Here is a 21058-nt window from a genome sequence, read left to right as displayed (position 1 = left end):
CTTCCTTTCCAAACCAGAACTGATGAGGAGTAATCCTAAAGGAAAAACAATCTGTTCTTTCTCTGCACTTGCCTGTGCAAACATATAAGTTAAAATGCATGTCACCTCTTTCCCATGATCCAGCAAGGACAAAAAAGGAAGAATGAAATCTCTTGTGTAGCCCATAGCAAGTATAAATTCATGAGGTTTTAATATGCAGTCAATGTAGCAAATCAATTCCCATATTTTATACAGCTTTACAAATAAAGCACATCTTCTAGGATTTATCACAAACCAGAACAGAATCAAGCAGGTAATACACAAGGACAAGATATTTTACAATTGATACTTACCTGTTGCTTTTGTAAGCAAATGAGAGTTGTGTTCATGTCTGTTTACATGAGTTGACCCCAAATCACTCTGGAACTGGTTCATAATTCCCACTCAAATTTGACATACTTGAGATAGTTAATTGTGAAAGTCAATAGACAAATAAAGAAGACACATTATTCATTTCTCATTAAAGAAACAGGCTAAAATGAACTCAATCTCCAACAAGCATCACAGAATCCATGGTGAAACACAATCCAAGATATAAATCCATAGGAAAAAAAGATTTCACTGTTTGCAGAACTACTTGTATTGAAGGAGATCAGAGAGAGATAACATCAGTATGACAGAATCTAATCACCACTCAACAAACATTTTGGAAACAAGTCAGCAACCACATCTGCTTCAACAGAACCAGAGCCTCATGTGACAGGAAGCTTATTAGAGACCCTGTCTCTCATTATTTTGCTTTTGCTTATAACTTCCCAGCATGAATATTCAATATTGCAAAACAAAGCAGTTTCCTTCACAGACTGTCCAGAATGGAGGAAGAAATTGTGCCAGACATTCCAGATTCTGAAGAAATTGGTGCCTGTGGAGCTATGGATTTCTACCAACGAAACATCTGGCACAAAATAACATGAAACATGCTTCTCTTTCCTCTTACCATTGGTGTGAGGCAAGAATAACTCCAGTGAAATTTGCTTGATGTATCAAGCCTAAAAACAAGACAAAAGAGAAGCAAATCAGTCCTTCAAATATTGCAAGACATCTTAAAGGAATATAACTCAAAATATCTCATTTCCTCAATAGCATAAGATGTTACATTGCGAGACATTTTTCTTGCTTACTGCATGTAAAACAGTTGCTTCACAATATTCTGAATGCAACTTAGGAATTCCCATTTGATGCTCCTTCATGGCTTTGGTCCCACCTCCAGGAATCAGAGCCTCTGCACAGGTAAATTCAGGTGATTTGCAACACCACTCATCTGAGAACCTGCCAAGGACCAGAGCCAAGTGTCCTCAGTCCCAAGAAGGGCAATGGGAGCTCTGTGTGCTTGGCCCTTCTTAGCTGAAATACTTCCTCAAGTGAAATGAATTAATCTCAAACACCTCTATATTAGGTGGTCCATGTGCATCAGACCTTTCTCCTCTGCTGTCTCAGTTACTGAAGAACACGTGAGCCTGCCCTTCCTCACTGTGCCCAGCAGTGATGTGTGTTTTGGAAGACTGGGGTTGTGGATCACTTAAGTATAAGCACTTCTATCCATTGTATGGCATCAGTCATACAACATGACAACAGTTCCCACTTCCCCTTCTCACGCTGCAACTCTGCAGGAGTTCTTCTTGCACATAAAGCAGGACTAGCATTGGGATCTGTCAGTGGTGAGCAGTGGGATACCATTCCCTTCCCCTGGCAGGGAGGTTTTGCATGGATGTATCCACATTAGGTCCCTACGGGGTGCAGAGACAGTTTACAGACAAAAACTCTCCAGCAGGGTTACACTCCGCAGACACAACAGACAATACCTTCCCTAGGTCTCTGGATAACCACTCTTTGCTCTTTCTCCATCACCTTGAGGACAGATAAAAAGCCTTTCAGGGAGATCTTAAGTCAGTGTTGCCATTCCAATCCCACAGATGCCAAAGTGATTTTTATACTCTTACTGCTAAACTAATTGCCAAGCCCCAACAAAGGGAGTTTAATGGGTTGCACCAGGCAATAAACCATCATCTACTGGCTCTAGAAACAAGGAAGGAAGAGAGGGAATGTAAAGCTGGAACAAAGCACAGACCCAGAGCAGGTCCAAATACTTGCAGAAACTGTTTAATCCAAAGATTTGATACCAGATGTTCTATTCAGACAACTTTAACAGAGCTCCACAGAACATTAAATGCTTCTCATGTTTTCAGTATTCAAACCGCTCTGTCTGGGCACTTCTGCCACAGGGTACAAACAAAACTCTGCTTAATATTAATCAAAGAAGTGGGTTCTGCTCCACAAGTTCAATACAAAAAAGAGTAAGAACACATGCTAAGTTGTTCCTGGGAATGCTGAAAACAACAGAGGAGCTGTCTTGGATTACCACATTTCTGAATTATGCCAGCCCAAAGTCTGACTTTAGGGAGGATATATTAGCGCTATGTTACTACACACATTGTGCTAAACTGGAGCACTCTGCATCTTTGATTAATAAATATCCTGTTGATAACGTACCAAACATCCCTGTTTTCTTGTTTACCTGGAGTTTCCACAGACTGCTGCACAACTACTGGTCCATGGAAAATTTTCATGTTTTTTCTTGGACATCTATTAGGGTGTCACTTCTTTGGAGATAATATTAATTTTTGTCTGTGCCCATTTTTAGCCTCATGGACTCCTTGTTCTCCTATTAGTTCCTTATCTCTAGCCCACCAAAACCTATAACCATACTTACTCAGAATTATGACTACTGCTTGCACACTTCTGTACAAGACCTTTTTCCAAATAATTTTCCCTCTTGAAGTCCAGGATTATCTGCATTTGTCAAACAATACAAGGCTGCTGAGACTGGGCAGTGGCAGCTGAAGCCACTGCTCCCTTAGTTTCTCAGCTACCAGTGTAACTTCTTAGCCTCTTTGTGCTGATTCCACTCTGCGAAGGGGAAGGATTACAGGACAAGGATTTGGCCTTATTTTCTCTCTCTGCTACAGGTCCTTCCCTTTAAGGATTTAATATGCATCCTTTTCTTCACCAGCTCCATCTACTGACACCTGCACTTCCTCCTGCTTTTGCCTTTTGCTCCCTCAGTCATCAGTAACTCCAACCCAGAAAACAGCTCTTCTTTAAAAGATGTGCTCTTCCAGGTTGTCACTTGGCTTCCTGAAAGTCTGAAAATTTTGCCAGCCTTCCCTTAGAATCTTCTTCTATAATTGACTGTAGTCTTTTTTTATGTAGGTCATCATGCATCCCACCAAGTGTAGCTTGACTATGAGACGTGCAGAGACGCTTTTGCCTCAATTGCATCGACTTTTTGTGTATTTACTCTGATTAGACACTGGATGGTGCTCTTTGTACTTCCATGCCAGCAAAAGCTCTTTCAAAGCAATCCCTCCTCTCATGAGAATTGCAAAAATTCCCCAGGGTCAGATACAGTTACATGCCTAAGCCTCTAACTCCTGTGGGAAGAGCATGTTTTGACTACAAAGAACGCAGCTGAAGCTGCAGTGGCAGCAGCTCAGCTAGGTAAGGACAAATGCCAAATCAAGTATCACTACCTATTACAAATCCACCAAGTAGCAGCTTTCACATTCCTCCTCAAATATTTTATTTGCTAACTGGCTCCTTATCAGTGTTCCCCATAGCAACAGGAGAGATGCAAGTGGAATAAAGTAGGATGAATGGCATTATATCTGCATGTAAATGTAATTCGGATTATGCATGGAGAAGATGATCTGAAGGAGGTTAACAACGTAATGTGAAACCTCCTGTGGCCTCAGAGAAGAAGGGATCTATAGTGCTGCATGAACAGTGAAAGAGTAAGGCAGGGAAGCATATCTCAGCAGCAAACATTTATGAGAGAATCAAACCGAGATTCCATAGAAAATGAGTTCATTTGATCTTTTTCACCTGTTAAGAAGCATTCATTTCACAACAGATGTTTGTCTTCAGCTGTTTTTCAAAGAAGGTCAGAAGCTTTTTGACACTTTTAAAGGTGTGATGAATAATCAAAGAAAATCTGCTTTATAGCAAAAAAGCTATAAGGAAATAAGAGATACATGCTCAATTTCCCCCCCACTATTGCTGACTTTTGTGTATCCTCAGGCTTGTAAATCCAAGATAATTTCTTCTCTTCCAGATCCACTAAAAGGCTCTTTTTCCACTGAAAAGTGTCATAGAAGTATAAAATATTTTGTGTGTCTCCATCTAAAGGATGCAGCTCTGGAAAAGGCACTCTAGTAAAATAAAGCAGCAAACAGAGAGACCACTTTAACACCTAAGAGAAATTGGGAAAAATAGGGAATAAAAGGATTCATAAGGATGGGATGATATTGAGGAAACAGCTGGAATAACTGGGGGTACTCACTGACTGAAGATGCAGGATTTAAACTTGTACTAACAAGTACCTGGCTTGGTCTGCCTCTGGGCACATAGGCACAAGCAGAGGCCTGGAAAAGGCTCTGGAATCACTGAAGAGTCCCACCTGAGGCCTCGAGCTATTCTTTTGGAGCTTCCAGCAATCCTACCTGGATGAAAGAGTTCAGAAGGGTGAGCTTGTTCAGCTGAAGGATTTGCAAAGATCTGGTGATCCTCTGAAATCCTCTGGAATCTCCTCAGTTGGTCCATGGTTTACACAAAGATTGCTGAGTCTTCTTGGGTATCATGTTCTTCTAAATATCGCCAGAGGCAGTTCTGAAACAGACATACTAAGAGTTAACAGAGGTTGGATTAATAAAACACCCCAAAATGCGCACTGCTGTTAAAGTCTTGACATGGAAGCCTTCTGATTACACCACTTAATATGACACACATGGGACAAGGAATTTCATAATACTTGCAATGCTCCATCCTTCTCTTGGCATTGCAATCATTAGAATTTATGAGATATCTGATCTGCTTGTGCCTAAGAGGAAGAAAATGGGATAAATGGCCCAAATCCTGCAGATCTGATATGGGTCATCTTATCGATGTTAATGAATTGCTCTTCTCAAGATTTGGAAGTTGAATGCATGAGATGCTACCGTTAACATGGTCTGTTCTTCTGAAGATTACTATTCCATGCAATACTTACATGCAAAACAGACCCAAAAAGCAGCTCCCCCATTGTTATTTTAGGTTTTTTTAAAAGAAAAATATTACCTCAGAGCAAAAACCAGGAGTTCTTTCTGGGTTCCACTACCTTCATTGTCTCTGCTGCTGGACCACGTTGGGCTTTGCTGGGCAATGTCTGATGAATGTGTGGGGACTGACATGGGCCCTGCTGATGCCTGCTCTCATCTATCATAAAATCCTGCTACAGTAACAGAGCTGGCAGGAGGGACTGTGCGTCCACACTTAGCTACTGCAATACAAAGTCCAGTATCTCTGCTTAAGTCACTGATGAAGGCAGTTTTGGACTAAGGCTAAACACTGCTCAGTCCGACACTCAATCTTAAGACAGTTTAAACCAGTATGGGAAGCTTTGCCAGCATATCTACTGAACCCCTTTTCTTCCTTCCCTGTGTGTCTGTAGACAACTTTGTTAATATGGGTATAGGGAGTCTAAATGGGTTATGGCATATTTTTAGATCTTGCAGTGAAGGGGTATGTAAGTACAAAGCAGTGTTGGTTTTGTGCCTCCCTGCAGTGACAATTCTAATGAAGCATTGCTGAGCAAGGTTACCCAAAGGACTATGCTCTTAATGTGTCCTTTGCTATGCACATTGAATAAGTTTCTGATTCCTTGCTTATTTTGCAGTAAGAAAAATTGTTTAGTTTCATGGTACATCACAATATTCAATGAGCTTGCCCCTTGGGAACCCAGAGGGCTTTCAAATCTTAATATAGACATCTTTCAAATGAGATCATTAATGCGCATATATCTGGATTTAGGGCCAATGCAAGCACTTTGTTTTTTGCCTGCCAGATTTTCATTTTTGGCTTCATTTGCTTCCCATATATTCAAAGAACTGGACCACATGGAATCCTTTAAACAATAGATGGGATAACATGATTTTTCAATAGCTCATGAAAAGGTTTTTAACCACATGAACTATTCCAGGGTTCGCTAAGAAGTTACCATTGCAAATAATGTAATTGTTCCAGACTGAATTCCTTGCATTCCAGAATAACTTTTGAAGCAAAGAGCATGACTGGTTTGGGATTTTTAACCAACCTCTTTATGGTAATACTTAGATGAATGTAAATTTTGTCCAAAAGGTTTGTATTAAAAGGAAAGGACCAAAACCTACAAACACTCATATCTGCAGAACTAATACTTAATTCTAATGCCCTATCAATCTCAACAAAAGGAAAATAAACTTCTAAACATTAGGGAAGTCTGAAGATTTTTTATTTTAAACAAATAAAAGAGTGAGGAAAACAGTAGACAAACTCTGGCAAACCTAGAAATATTTAAAGTGCAAGCAGTAAGTTCTGGTTTTCCTCTTCTCTTTTGCTAGAAGGACAAGTATTTGCCTTCTGAATGAACTCAAGACTTGCTATCATGAGCAGCTGAGTCCCTCTTTAAAGATAAATACAACTTCTGTTTCCCTGGGCTTCACCTGCACTCAATTTTGTCTGGACAGATGTTGACTCTCTACATTCAAACATTCCTGTTGCACTCATCTCAAGACAAAGTCATTTCATGGTTTGTTCAGGGAAGGAGTCTCTTACCAAAATCTTCACTGTGTAACACCTACAGGTAGAGTCATGTAGGATAGATGGTTATCGATAGTATGTGGGATAGTTGGTCTTGGAATTAGTTTTCCTACTTGCTCAGGCAGGGGATCCTCAGTTCTAGAGTTTTCTTCCTCTCTGAGTGCAGTGGAGTCTAGTCTAGCAATCCACAAAGCCTCTTCCCAAATCTGCCTTCTTACTCAGCTTTCTTGGATGAATTGAATTAAACAGTGGATGGTTTATGAGATGAACACCATGGGGAGCAGGGCCTGTAATTCACTGCATGCTCCTACCATACAGGGCACAATAGAACTGAACTTCTTTGTGGCCAGTAGGCCAGTAAAGCAGCGTAAATGGGAAACAGCACAATTCAGAGGGTCTTTTTGATCTCCATTTTGATTCTGTGTTACAGGCCAGCTTCTCATTTTCCACACATCAGCCTGTTTCTTCTGAATTCACACCAGATGTAGCCTTGGCCCTGCAAGTCCAGAACTTCAGTTTACCTTTTTAAAGACTCTGTTTTTTGTATAATCAGCTTCGCTGTTGTATAAAACAACGGTATCTTGTACCATTCAAAACTAAAGGAATTACTTCTGTATTTTATTAGTCTCACTTCCTACAAATACAAAGCTTTCATGATTATACTCTTCATCAGTCTATCAGAGGCCTTTGTCCTCTGATCATCCACACCAAGGGACTTGCTGGAGTGTGCAATGACTTCCCCCAAAGCTGTGTACTTTGTTGCAAGTTGTAGTTCAATGTATGTAATTGGGTCTTGTCCTGTTACGGAGTTGGGACACAGCCAGGGTAACTCTGGCCATGTCCCAAATAGGATCTGGGCCTAGGATCTGGGACTAGTTTCAGAGATAGTGACCGTGACCATTCTTTAAAGCCTAATGAAAAGAGATGCTTCAGTTGAGGTTAAAGTGCTCCAATTAAAGAAAAAGAAAAAAAACAAACAAAAGAAGAAAAAGAAAAACCACAGAAAGATTAAAAAACAGAAGTTTCACTTGGAACTTGAGCATACATGAACATCAAATCAATCACAAGACTGATCTATTAGGAAAACAGGTTTAATTAGCTCTTTTGCTACTTGTTTTACTTTCCTCAGGGAAAAAGAAAATACTTCTCTTCTAGATGTGTTGTGTAAATCACTTCACTACTCTCTTTGCAAACCAAACCACCACAGTCCCCCTCAATTTACTCCTGGTTTCCCCTGAGAGTACACACTCACTGCTTCTCACTGGATGTTACTGTCTAAACAAAAGCTGCAAACATTCTCCTTTCCAGTAAGGCTGTAAGATTACATTTGAGGCAGAGTGCAAGGTGCCAGCTACTCCTCCAGCTTGTGCTAGCACAGCACACGCTCCCCAGCAAGATGCATCTTCCATTACCTCGTGTCTGCAGTTTGTGGTACTGATGCTGAAAACAGCCATGTTCGACTTGCAAGCCAAAAGTATTTGATAAAAATGCATGGGATTCTAGAGGCTTTGTTATTCCTGGAGCAGCTTATTCCAGAAATAGTCTCTGCCCACCTGCAGCTCTCAGCTCTGATCCATGCCTCACTGATTCATTAATACTGTGCTTGTCCAACACTTACAGCAACAGAATTCAGGATTTTTGGTGTCTGCTGGTTCTGCCACTGCAACAGACCTGTTTCTATGAGTGCAAACCACTGTTAAAACCTCGCTTGCCTCTTCTAAGGCTTAGCTGAGTCATGTTGGAAAATCCTTTGAGACCAAGACTATGAGAACTACAAGTGATTAGAATTAAATGGGACATTTTGGGAGGCAAAGAGGAAATTACCCAGTTCTTCCAGGTTACAAGCCATTGTGACTAGATACTACATAAACCTTGGCCTCTTTCATGTTCAATTATTGTCTAGAAAAAGAAGTAAAGATTAAGTAAGAACCAAACCTACAAAGCTAGTACAGCTTTAGGCTGGAAAACAAGAAGGGGGGGAATACAAGCCCCGTAACAGTTTTTCTGTTCCTCAAACTACTGTATAAACCCCATTTAATATGTACCCCCAAGAGTTCTGATTAAGATTTTGAAACACTGCAATTCCAATAGTCAATATTTTGTCTATGGAAGTGATGCAAGAGATATGATATTTATCCCTTAATAAGCACTTGTAGGTACAACAGATATCAAGTTTGATATTATCTTACCTTCTGTTTGCAGCAGGGGTGATGCACGAGTCTGATCCAGGCCGAATCAAAACGTGTGGGAGTTTTGCCATGACATGAACAGGATGCAAACAGCTGCTGGTATGGGGAGGTTGGGGTACTCATACAAACACACACCAGGAGAGAGTTTGAAGCGCTCAGTTCCCTTCGTTAGGCCTAGATTTTCAACAGGATTCTCCCAATATCCACAAAAAGAAAGCCCGACACATCTCAAGTTGGGAACACTGAAGAGTTGTCTTCAGTTTAAGCCTGTACTTTACAACAGCAAAACCTGACAAGATTTACCTCAAAATAGGAAAAATGTAAAAGATTAGTTTTCGGAGGTTCTCCATTTCACGTTTGTATTTGGTTCAACTGAGCAAAAATGCAACATGAAACATAGAAACCCACACCTTGCCATACCATGTCTTTGATTGCAAGGCCTTAAAAACTGCAGGAACAAGTGAGATCCAGCTTAAAAATGACTTTTTGGGGATGCAAACCCTAAGGCCAGCTGTAACAGACCGGCCCATGACAAGACTTGGTATCAACTATTCACTCTTTCTATGGTTTTACATGCCCTCAACGGATGTAAATCTATTTATTGCTAAAAACATGGAGCTCAGACCCCATCTCCCAGTGCAGTGGAAGGATTAATGCCCTCCTCCATCAGTGCAGAAGAGATCCTGTGACCCGGCAAGCTCCATCCACCACCCCAGCCCCGGCCACGCCACCTTCACTATGCAGCACAGCACTGTTCTGGGGCCCTCACAGCCCCGGGGGTGTCCCGCTGCCGCTTGGCCAGGCCGAGGCGGGAGAACCGGCCGGGAGCAGGGGGCAGGCGGCGGCTCGACCGCGATCGAGCCTCAGGGTGGACTCGGGGCGACGGGAACCCCGCTGGGCGCCCTCAGCCGCGCCGGCTCCTCCATCGAGGCCGCCGCCGCCGCCCCGGCCCTGCCCGCCACGGGCGGAGGCCTCAGCCCCGGTCCCTCCGGAGCCGGCTCTGCCCCGCCTCTCGGCCACTGGGTGACAAAGCACCTCAGCAGGTGCCGGGCGGCGGCCGGACCGAGAGAAGCCACCGCGGCCGCAGCTCTCCCAGCTCCGGTGGCGGCAGCCGGTCCCGTGGTCTCACCGTGGGCGCCTGCGCGGCGCTCCTCCTCCTCCCGCCGGCGGCGGCCGCTGTCAGGATGAGGCGGAGGAGGAGGAGGTCTGGGCCGGCAGCTCTCGACTCTCGCCGGGGCCCCCTGGCGTAGCGGTTCCCGCTCCGACGCCGCGGCTGGAGGCGGAGGAGGCCGAGGCGGCGCCGCCCGCCCTCCGCAGCCATGGCCCAGCCCGGCCCGAGCCCTCCAACGGACGGTAAATGGGGATGCGGCCTCTCTTCGCGGAGCCGGGCGGTTGCGGCCTGCCCAGCCCTGGGCTCGCCTGCGGGTCCGCGCCGGCGGGGGGACGGGGGGCAGCGGCCTGGAGGAGGCGGCCTTGCGGGACCGCGAGGGTGGGTGGTGAGGGCAGCGAGGAGGTAGGATCGGCGGGGCAGGGTGCGTGGGGCACGGCCCGCGATGGGGAGGCCTGCGGGGCCCGGGGGGGAGCTGTGCCCGGCCGGAGGCGGGTGAGCTCCCATGGGGGGAGCTTGACCGGGAGAGGTGGGCCGGGAAGGCCTTGAGAGGGCGAAGGGGGCATCGCAAGGGGTTATTAGTTTGTAAATGTGTTTAATGTGGAGCAAGGGCGGCTCCCCAGCGCTGAGGAGGGAGGATAATGCTTCGGAGCATTATCGGGAGCGCTGCTGGCTCCTGCCGGGAAAGGGGCTCCCAGCCTGCGTGTGCGGTGGGATGAGGAAGGCCTCCCGCCCTGGGGAGGAGGGGGAAAGGGTGGTGATGCTTGTATCCAGGTAGACATTGATCGACTGGGTAGGACTGTGTCATTGATTTAGCCGCAGCAGGTGATGTTGGGCTGTATTCGATCTGTGCGTGCAGCAGAAAGGCTCTTCGGGAGGTTGAGGTCAGGACGCTTCGTGTGGACAGTTCATTCCTGTGCTGGAAAAGACAAAAGAAAATGACAGCTCTTCTCTCAAGATGGTATTTACCTGTGCAAGAGGCAGCTAAGCTTTCCCTGAAGGTTTTTGTTATGGAAAGGTTATTTATGTCTGATCTGGGAGGAGTTACAGACAAGAAAGTATTTTTTCCCCTTAGAATAGGTTTCAGAGCTGTGTGCACATCAGAAAAAGTGTAAGTAATGCTTGGCTGGACAGATGGGATTGAAGGGGCAGTGTTTAGTGTATGGGATATATGGGAGGGGGCAAGAGAGCAAGAAATGTTGGTTGAGGCTGGACAGGTTGTAGAAGTAGGACTAGAGAGATGTGCAGAATCCTGAAGGATAGGTGCTTACCCAGCCATGGGACTATGCCAGAGCTCTCCTTTTAGGGAGCAGCCGAGTTTCCCTGGGAAAGCACTATTAGAAAAGGGCAGTCATGGATTCGTAATTATGCATATCTAGGGAATTGTGTGGGCTTTTTCTTTTTTAGTGGAGTTGCACCAGAAAGTGCTTCTTAGGGATTTCACTAATTCAATCTACCTTTTTAAAGTGTTAAAGATGAAGGTGCTTAGCTTGTGGGGGTTTTCCCTACATTAAGGCCAATGATTGCACCCTTGTCCTTCTAGAGCACTAAAGGGAAGGTGAATTTGCTTGCTGTCATGCTTGTAAGATCAGTGTTGGTATGGGTTGCTCTTGTGTACTTTCTGATGAATAACCATTGTTTATTGTTCTTTAGCCTGTGCTTCTGAAAGCTACAGAGCAACTTCCAACATACTTTCTTCTTGGCTCTTGCAAACTTGTCTGACTGCAGGTGTGCAGCGGAGCTGTGCATTGTACAAATGTTCGCTGCCTCTTGACCAGGAAAGGTAGTTGTATGTTAGTAGTATATTTGAAGTTCCAAGTTGGGAAGATTTTATTTTGTTGATGATGTTCTTTAACATAAAAGAAGGCAAAAAGGTGCAAGTAAAATTTAGTAATTAGGTAGGTTGATGAAGTCTTTCTTGTAGGAGGTACCGATTGTTGTCTTTCTTATGCTTACTAGCTGTGGGAAGATGAGGATGCTGTAAATAAGACACATGGCAGAAGGGAACTGCCTGCACGTCGGATGGATTCTGAAAGTGGTTGCTGTGTTCTCACACTAAAGAATTGGAGCTCCTAAAATGGCTCCTCTCCCTCATCCTCCTTTGGTGGTAATAGGACCAGTTTGGGGAGGGGTTAATCCACTCAGATTACTATACTGTTGTTATCAAGTGTGTTGGTATTATTTTTAAATAACTTGCCAAAAGTGTGCCTTGAAACTTCTCCATTCTATTTTCATATAGAGAAAATATTGAAGAAAGGAATTCCTTAGTATTTTTAGTTGTCTGCACTGAATTTATTGCTTAAAGGAGTAGTATAACCTCTGATTTAAGATTATATGTGACGAAATAGAACTGGATTAGTATGTTCCCCTAAGGAAAAATAATGGCTTGTTATAACTACTTATATTGATTAGAAATGCCTTATGCATTCTTTATTTCTTCAAGACACATCAGCTATGATTTTCTTCTTGTTGCTGAAAGCAAGTATAAAAGAACTAGTATTTCTCTTGTAGTAATAACATATGGACCATCAGGAGAGGAATATCATACAGAATGTATATTCTATTCTAATGCCCATACTGAAATGAAAATGGGCCGAAGAAGAGGGGAAGGCATAGCACAAAATACAGGAAAAGAATGCAGTTCAGGTCCTACCCTACTTTTGTGCTTTGCCTTAGTGTGGATGTTAATAACCCTCTAATTCTTTTGTGTGTGGTAATAGAGTTTCCATACGATAGCAATCACAGAAAGGCTGAGTGCAGAGTCCTTTCACTGGTGTAGCTCTGTGCACTGTGCTGTGAACTCACAGCTAATGGTGTCAACCTGTGCTGCAAGTAGGTGTGTGCTGCTTATTGATCCTGGTCAAAGTGCTTTAATTCATGTGTGTTGTCTAGATTGTGTGAGTGGAACACAAATGCCTTATTTTTCCAAACATTTTTCTTTTTGAGGGTGGTGTGCTCTCAGCCTCCCTGGGTTTAATTCGGGTCTGGATGCTTGCCCGCTCTGAAAATAAGGTTACAAATAAAATATTTTGGCATCAGAATGCTCGGGCTTTAATATTATTCCCCATTTCATATCTGGAAAAAGCTTCAAGAAACTGCAGTTACATAAAACATTAATTCTTCAAGACTAAAATGAATTACAATAATATGCAAATTATTAAACTCTTCTTACTGCACTAGTAAACTTGAGCCATAGTACAGGCAGACTGGTAATTAGCATAACTGTTGGTATTATTCTGTACTAAAGGAAGCTGTTAATGGCACAGTCTATCAGATATCTTAATCAGAATTTGCCAGCAGAAAGCATTCATGCAGTATTGGAATAACTTGTTTCTACCCCTGTGCTTAGGCCAGTGAAAATGGTGTCTTTTTGTTGTGCTCGGAGATTCTGCCAGCTCTCAGGGGCAAGAGCGTTCATCTCTACATGGAAGGTTGGAGGAGGTTGGCATATTGATTTTAGTACCACTAGCAGTGCCATGAGCAGCGTTGTTTCCCTGTGGCAGTAGTATGGGATCCTGGCAAGAGCACAGACTGGCTGCTGCTGTGCTTCTTACATATTCCCACAGCTGAGCATTGCTAGTGGAGGGGTCTGGGACGTCGCATAGAAAATTAAGTAACAAAACTTAAACCTTAGATGCTTTTATGCTTCTAGTTATTTTCCTTGTCAGTATCACATTTAGATGAAATTGAAGTATCTGAAAATGTGACTACTCATCTCAAAAGCCGGGTGTGGTTGGCAGGGGACTGGTTTTGAGCACTGAAGTTCAGCTGTTGATGTAACTGTCAAATGTTAAACTCTCCTCTTGGGAGTAACTTCAGAATTGTTGGTACTTTCCAAGAGCCAAAAAATGTCTTTCCTCACTTTCATTTTGCTTTATCCTGGGTTTATTATTATTTAATATTACTAATATTATTAAATAAATATATTTTTCATAATAATACCCTACAAACATTCACAGGTTTGGGTTGTTTTTTTTTTAAGCGCTCTTTTTCTCTGTGTCAGTTCAATGCACTAATCTGGGATTTGGCTTCAAACGCAAAGCAGACACCTTGAATGTACATGTTTCCACTGTTAAGAATTTCTAAGGAAGTTCTGGTCCATTCAGCAGGTCTGTTTGCTCTGGAGTAGAAATATACCCATTGAGGGTGTCTGGTTTACTGCTGAAGCCAAGTCCCAAATCTCTCTCTTAATTTTGAAGGATACCCTGACCCTGTTCATTATAATTAGCTGTTGACTTGCCTGAAGGCACAACGAATCTATTTTAGCACATGGACTGACTCTCTTGTATTTCAAACACTGGAAAATAGAAATTCTTTGCCCATTTCTATTGCTGCTTGGCCACTTGATCATCCTCACAGAGAAGATAGCTTTAGCAACTGTTTTCTTCCCTTTCTGGCCTGCTGCCTCAAGATGCTTAGTTGCTTTCCCATAGCCCTTTGTGGGTGGAGCAGATTCCCACTGTGGAACTAGTTTCTGTGCACTTCCTTGAAAGTGACTGAAGAGGAATTTTGTTGTAAAACTTTGAAGAAGCTAAACCAAACAGTGTGTCTCAGTGTGGGAGCGGACCAAATCCCATAGGCTTCACCACGTGTGATGGCTGAATGGCAGGCTTCCTGGGTTGTCACTCCAGCACTTTATTAAAAATACCTTTCAGATGCGAAGTTTTCCATGTTACATTGGGGTATGTGATTATATTGGGTATTGTTAAAAAAATATGTAGTTGAAAAGCAAACCCAGGAGGTTATGGCTTTACTGTGATTGAAGTCTTCCAAGATAAGAACCGGGAACTCTGATAAGCAGCACTTACTAAGCAGACTCTGACAGTAAGGCTGGGGAGAAAAGAAAAGATAACCAGCTATAAATGCCATTGTGTGTGTGTGTGTGTGTATTTAAGAGGAGCATCCTTCACTCCAAAGGTCTAGTGCTTCTGAGTGGTTCATAGTCTTTACTCGCAGAATTGTTTCTAGTGACTGATTTAGTGGTGTTTGAATTAATGGTACTAGCCTCTGCAAGTTATTCTATAAATAGTGTAAGCATTGTGTAATTTTAGTCATGATATAGTCAGTTAAACATGATGATGAATTATCTCTGGAAAAATTGCAATCATTTGATATCTTCACATAAATTAACATAGGAGAAACAAGGGAGTAGCACACTTGTAGTTAATATTTCTGTCTTTCAGAAATAAGAGCATTGCTTTTTAGTTCTTCACTGAAATACACCTGGTGCTTGAGAAAACATCTGGGTTGTCCTGTTGCTTTATGGCAGTGCCAGTAGTACCTTAAGAATGCGGAACTGCAGCATGGCTGCTCGTGTAATGAGGAATTGCTATGTTTGATTGATTGATTTATTTCCATTCATGTCTGCTTCTGTCAACCACAACTGCTGTTGGCGTTCAGCTGACTTGTGGCGCTTCTTCTCTCCTTCCTGTTGCCATCCTATGCTTGTCTTCCCTGGCCCGACTCCTCCAAATACAACAAAGAGGGGAAAACAGAAGCTTTTGAATCACACTTCACATCTGTTTCCATCTCCCCTGGCAATTTCTGCTTCCACACAGTTAAGTGGAAGAAATGTGGTCTTACTTGACCTTTGGTCACAGATTTTTAACTCTCCAGTCAAACAACCAGTCATTTGACCTTGTCTTGGGCAACTCCTGCTCTTCAGCTAATCCTCCAGTTTCCTCAGTCCCAGCCATCATCTCCTTTAAACGTTGCTCTCCTTCTCACAGGCCTTTTGCAACCTCCAGTCCGTGGGTGATGGTGTACTTGGCCCTTGTTTTGGCTGCTCTCTGCTTGCTCTGCTTTGCAGTGAGCATACCTTTACTCTCCATTTACTCTATGCTTCCATTCTTCTGCAGAAAATTGCATGACCCTACAAACTTCCTCTGTGAAAAATGTCTTGCAAGCAGCATTGCTCCCTGGCTGTGTTGGATCTTGGTTTGTTCAATATCTTTCTTTCTTTAAGATCTTTCCATTTCTTTTACTAAGAAGGGAAGATCTTTTTGTGCTTTACTCTTGGTATAGAGCAAGAGCAAGTCAACTGCTTTTCAACCCTGCCTTACATGTGTTCAGGTTCTGAATGTTTTCTCAGAACAGGTTTTTTGCAAGCAGTGATCATTACTCACTCATCTATTTATCATATGGTTGGCTGACATCTAATTCTTTAATACCTTCCTTGGTATCTTTTAAAGCAAAGCAGTTAAGTGCCTCACAGATAGCAAAAATTAAGTGCTGGAAGTTAATTTCTGCCTCTTGAAAAGCTAGAAAAATGTCAAAGTTCTGTCTTTTGGATGTCAGAGCAGTTCTGAAAGGTGGTATCAGTAGAGAGCAGGGCAGGAAACACGCACTGTTGAGCTTTGCTGGGCTTGTTCTGTGAGCCCTGTCTGGTCTTGTGTGTCTGGCAGTGTTAAGAACTGAAAAATAAGATCTTAAAAACCAGCCTGATTTAGTTACTTTAGTAAGTGAAGAGCTGTGTCTTACTGTGATGAGTCACACCAAGAGCAGAGATTTCAATTCAGGTGTTTTTTTTTTTTTTTGTTGTTAATATTTATTTTCTAGTTATATTTTGTGGAAAATGCTTTTCAGTAAAACATTGGAGCAAAAATGCAATAACAGGTCCAAGTTATACATGGCAAAGAGAATCAGAACCAATAACTGAAAGATAACAAGCATTGACAGTGAGGTGCTCCGATGGGAATGGCCTGTAGGTAAGAGAAAAGGCTTAACTGAGGATCAAACCAAACCAACTTTGATTATAGCAGTGCTGCCCATGCCTTTAGGGAAGTGACCTGAATAGGCTATGTGGGTTATATTGCATCTTTTGTCAATACATGTTTTTAACTTACAGCTAATTGCTGCAGGATTTGAAATGCTTTTAAAATAGTAACAAAAGAGAGAAATCAGCAAAACCAAAGAAGAGCTCTCTTTCACCTTTTCTGTCTGAGTGTTTCTGTGTCGAACTGTTTACCCGCCACACCTATGCCTTGGTACAGTAACTTCTGGTATTTGCATGGGTGGTCACCATTGAAATACCAACAGAAATTATTTTTGTGTTCTATTTTCCTCTGTGCTCCGTCAGTGCTGTGCAAACTGATGAGACAAGCACCACGGTTGATTGCTTGGAAAAAAAATGTACGGTAACTTGCAAACAGTAACTTGGGTACAACCACAGAATATAAACCAATCCTTACATCTGTATTTTCAGTGTTATTGGCTTAATGTACATAGGGAGAAACACAGATGGGTGCTAGAAGTTATTGCTCAAGCAGTAATTATGTTAAACCATCCACTCTTAATTTTCATATCTGGTACCCTTTTTAAGAAAATGGCCTTTCCTAAGGCCTACTGAAATTCGTATTAGATTCCCATTGACTTCAGACACAGGAATTGGAGCATTCATCTTGCATTAACAGTAGTCTGTGCCAAAATCACTGTGATATAATTTAGCTGTGGTGTTCCTTGGTTTATTTTGGTGAAATATGAAGCATAAATTTGGCTCTATTAGTTCAAGCCATCTGACAATCTGGCATCTTTGTGACATCCACCACATATTTTAGATTTTCTTTTAAAGATTGGTTTCAAGTAAGGTTTTGTTAATTGACACTTCATGATGCCTGTTTATATCTTCATCTTTGTGCTCTATCTAGGGATGTGTGCTAAATTAATGAGAAAGCAATTAGCCAGCCTCGGGATTCTGTGCTTGACTGATGCTTCTAGCTGTGAACATATTATAGCTGTCTGTCAGGTCTTCAGCTTCTGTTTGAGTTTTAGATAAAACTGGAGATGAAAATACTAAATCTCTAAATGGTGTAGGAGCTCTTGATGCTACAAAGGTTATGTTCGTTTGAGGCACTGAGGGTTACGTTTAGCTGATGGTACAGCAGGAAGGGTTGTAATAGCACATTTTAGGTCTAATCTAACTGCATTGTTGTACTAGCATATTTGCTTTTAAGCAGAAGTAAATCAGAATCACAAAATCAAATGTAAGCCTAATCTTGTTCTGGAACACAAATGTTTTCGTATATATTTTTATCTACAGCTCTAGGTTTTGTACCAGTCCAAATCCATCTATACTGGAGTCACCCTTTCAAAAGCTGCATTTGTTCAAAACCCATGTGTGTACAAACACTGATGGGAAACTTGAGCTTTGGAATTTGCTTTCAGATACAGATTAAGTTTGTAAGCTTCCCCTGGAGAGCCTTGAATGGAAATCAGGATTTGAGGAAGGTCATTTATCACTTACAAATGACAGTCATCAAGTCTTAAAAACTAAATTCTGCTGCATGAGTACAGTGATCTGTTGCCACAAGAGAAAGTGCAGGACAGAAGGAAGGCCCGGCTATTTCTTTTGGCAAGCAGCATGCACTTAGGTTTAAACTGATTATCAAACTAGACCCATGGGCTGTGGTTTTATGTTGCAGCTGAGGCAGCCTAGAAGGTTGCTGCTGCTGAATGGAGTGATCCTGCTCTCTTCTTCCTGCTCCCACAATGGCATTCCCGTCATTTCTTCTGTGCCACCTCTGTGCATTGAACCCATTACTCAGCCAGTTCAACTCAGTCACCTGGGTGATAATTACTCACTGCTGGATTAATGAGTTTAATTTAGTGATAGACCTGATGAGCATAAAGGAAAGGGTGGAGACCTCATATTAGTAATATGAGTGTCCAAGGGTATCGTTCAGTCTCTGTTTATCACAGTTTAAATCAGTCTACATCCTCGCCATCATGTTTGTGCCAGTTCTGGATATTCTCAGCCAAGTGATAAGCCTGGGGACCTGTTTAGACTGAAAACTGGTTTGACTTACTCCCCTGCCATCCCCCAGCTTCTTGCTGTGTAACTTCTCTGATCCTGTCACTGTACAGCCTCAAAGGCAGCATGGTGGAGATAAAAGGCATGTGTGGTCAGGGTGAAGTGGGAGTGTTAAGTTACCTCTTCAGGTGACCATCAGTACTTAAGTTGATGTAAAATGTTCATACCTACAGGCTTAGTAAAGTCTTCATGTTCTATACTGCTTGTATCCCAGGCATATTTAATTAAATATTAATGCTGGAGGAGGATTTTCATCCTTTTAGCTGTTCAGAAATTCATTTGGTTGACTAGTGGTAGCAAAAAAACCCCTGTATATATAGAATGATGGCAGTGTTTTCTGGCAAGAAATAGATTATGGAGGCTTGGGGGAGTAGTATCCTGTTGTTCTCAGGGAAGCTATTAAATTTCTGTAGAAACCTTGCTCCAAATGACAGGAACCATATCCTGTTCCTTATCAAAGAAAGATGGTAATCATCATTTATTATCTGTCATCTGGCAAAATTATTTTCCAGGCCATTTAGTAAGATTTATATCCTTTAAGACGTTACTCTAAGCACTATGTTTTCAGGCCTGCAACCTGCTGTTCTGACAACTAACACCTGTAAATTACTCTGGAAGTAAGTCTTCACCTGTTACTTTTCTCAGCATCTTCTCTGCCTACCATTTTGAGTGGCCAAGAAGGGATAGGGAGCCACAGAGGAAAAGAAATCTGGAGTTAACTCCCTTTTGTAATGCCTGTTCACACTGATAACTCTCAGGTTATGCATGAATTACTGCTGTTTCTGAAGCTTTGCTGATACCTGTAGCGGTACAGTGGTGCTGTCTGGTAGCTGCACATGTGGAAGTGGGTTTGCATGCTATTATTGACTGTAGCAGCTTTTGAAAATGTCCCCAAAGATGCTGATTTCCTTGAAATGGAAGTCTCTTCATACCTGTAGTAATGGTAAACTACACAAGCTATTGCCTGTATAAATTTCACAGCAGTGATGACTTTTGGGGTTTTTCTGCATTATTTTCTTGGTCTAGCCATGTGCTTATGTCTCCAATTGCTCATTCATTTTTGTCACCTTCCTTTGAACTTTCAAGTGTGCTACCTCATCATAAATTTGTTCTTTCTGCTCAGAAACTGGGAAGCAGAGTATTCGGGATGGTCCAGTCTGGATGCTCCCAAAGCTACACCTCAGTTGTTGTCCCAGTGACAAATGTCAGGTGAGCATGAGATCTCAGACTAGGGGTCTGGGGGGAATTTTTGAGTTAATGGAATAGTTTTATTTTTGAAGAAGCAATTTAATATAGAAGAACAATGCAGCAGGGTTGGTTTGTTGTGCTTTCTTCCCTGAAAGCTGAGTCATACACTATTCACTTTTCCTCCCGAAAGAGGACCGCCTTTAATAAATCTGTAGGCGAAGGGATAAACGTAAGGAGTCAAAGGGAATTTTTTCCCCCTCCCATTTTCATTTGATACCCAAATGAATCAGCAAATAAATGATCTTGAAAGAAGATCAGTACTGAGTTTGTCTTGGCTTAGCAAATATTTACATTGTAAGAAAACATATTTGTGGTGTTCAGTGGCAGATTGTGAACGTGGCCTCCTATGTAGTGATGTGCGTGTCAGAATCTCTCCCTCAGTGGCTGTCAATCAGGAATGCTCCCTCATTTGATCAGAGGAGCAGATTTCTGATGGTTTTTTAAAACAGACAATATCCTCATTTTAAATTTTGTTTTTCTTGCAAGATACACTGAAACCCTCACTGTCAAGTGCAGTTGCTATGTGAAGCAGTTAAATCCTCTTCTGCGTTTTGAGGTTATATCATGCAAATGATGAGATGTGGTAGCATGGAAAACCTTGGCAGAAGCAGTTCTGTGTAAGTATGAAGACTCATTCATGTTTTCAGTGTTGCTTTGGTCAGGAGGTATTAAGTGACTTGACATTTTTGGGGGACTTGCTTTAAAATACTGTGGCATTGGAGTAGGTGGCTCTGCCTGAAGGAGGTGTTGCTACAAGCTGAAGGAGCCTCCTCTGTCTGCTTAACGCATCCATTGTGTTGGATGTTTAACATACCACTTAATGCGGTAGGACAGCCTGATGAAATAAAAGGAGTGGTGAAAGTGTGTGTGAAAGCTGACATGTTTGGTGCATTGTTTAAGCTTCTATGTATTAAATGCTCAAAAAGGTTTGCCAAAGGGATCAAGTCAGGCTGTGACTGCAGGGTATATAGATCTGTCCGGGCTTTGAGCTGATAGTGGTGTAATCACAGTAGCAATGACACTTAGTGCAAGCTGTTAAACCCCTGTAAAGAA

The 21058-nt window shown here is 42.3% G+C and overlaps 2 protein-coding genes and 1 long non-coding RNA gene across 4 annotated transcripts in view; 2 read left to right on the top strand and 1 right to left on the bottom strand.

Moving 5' to 3' along the window:
* The window catches only part of IFT22 (intraflagellar transport 22), a 133293-nt gene that overhangs the window by 11253 nt on the left and 100982 nt on the right, over window positions 1-21058 (top strand). The window lies entirely within an intron of this gene.
* Window positions 557-10052, bottom strand: LOC133278018 (uncharacterized). Of its 2 annotated transcripts, none has more exons than XR_009746425.1 (5): window positions 9970-10052; window positions 8841-8936; window positions 4539-4704; window positions 3922-4033; window positions 557-1028 (listed from the first exon to the last, which is right to left on the bottom strand). It is a non-coding gene; the product is annotated as an uncharacterized LOC133278018 (long non-coding RNA). The 2 variants fall into 2 exon arrangements; XR_009746424.1 differs by having other exon boundaries at window positions 3922-4030.
* Window positions 9804-21058, top strand: part of RABEP1 (rabaptin, RAB GTPase binding effector protein 1) — a 45728-nt gene continuing 34473 nt past the window's right edge. The window contains exon 1 of the mRNA XM_061470392.1: window positions 9804-10193. Within this exon, the coding sequence (XP_061326376.1) occupies window positions 10160-10193 (34 nt within the window). The 5' untranslated portion in view covers window positions 9804-10159. The remainder of the gene's footprint in view (window positions 10194-21058) is intronic.

Source organism: Pezoporus flaviventris, unplaced genomic scaffold (assembly GCF_033815535.1).
Source record: "Pezoporus flaviventris isolate CSIRO_AGI_PZ_B2104156 unplaced genomic scaffold, CSIRO_AGI_Pfla_v1 ptg000063l, whole genome shotgun sequence".
NCBI classification, from domain to species: Eukaryota; Metazoa; Chordata; class Aves; order Psittaciformes; family Psittacidae; genus Pezoporus; species Pezoporus flaviventris.
The sequence above is the reverse complement of the archived record's forward strand: the minus strand, read 5'-3'. Positions and strand labels throughout refer to the sequence as shown.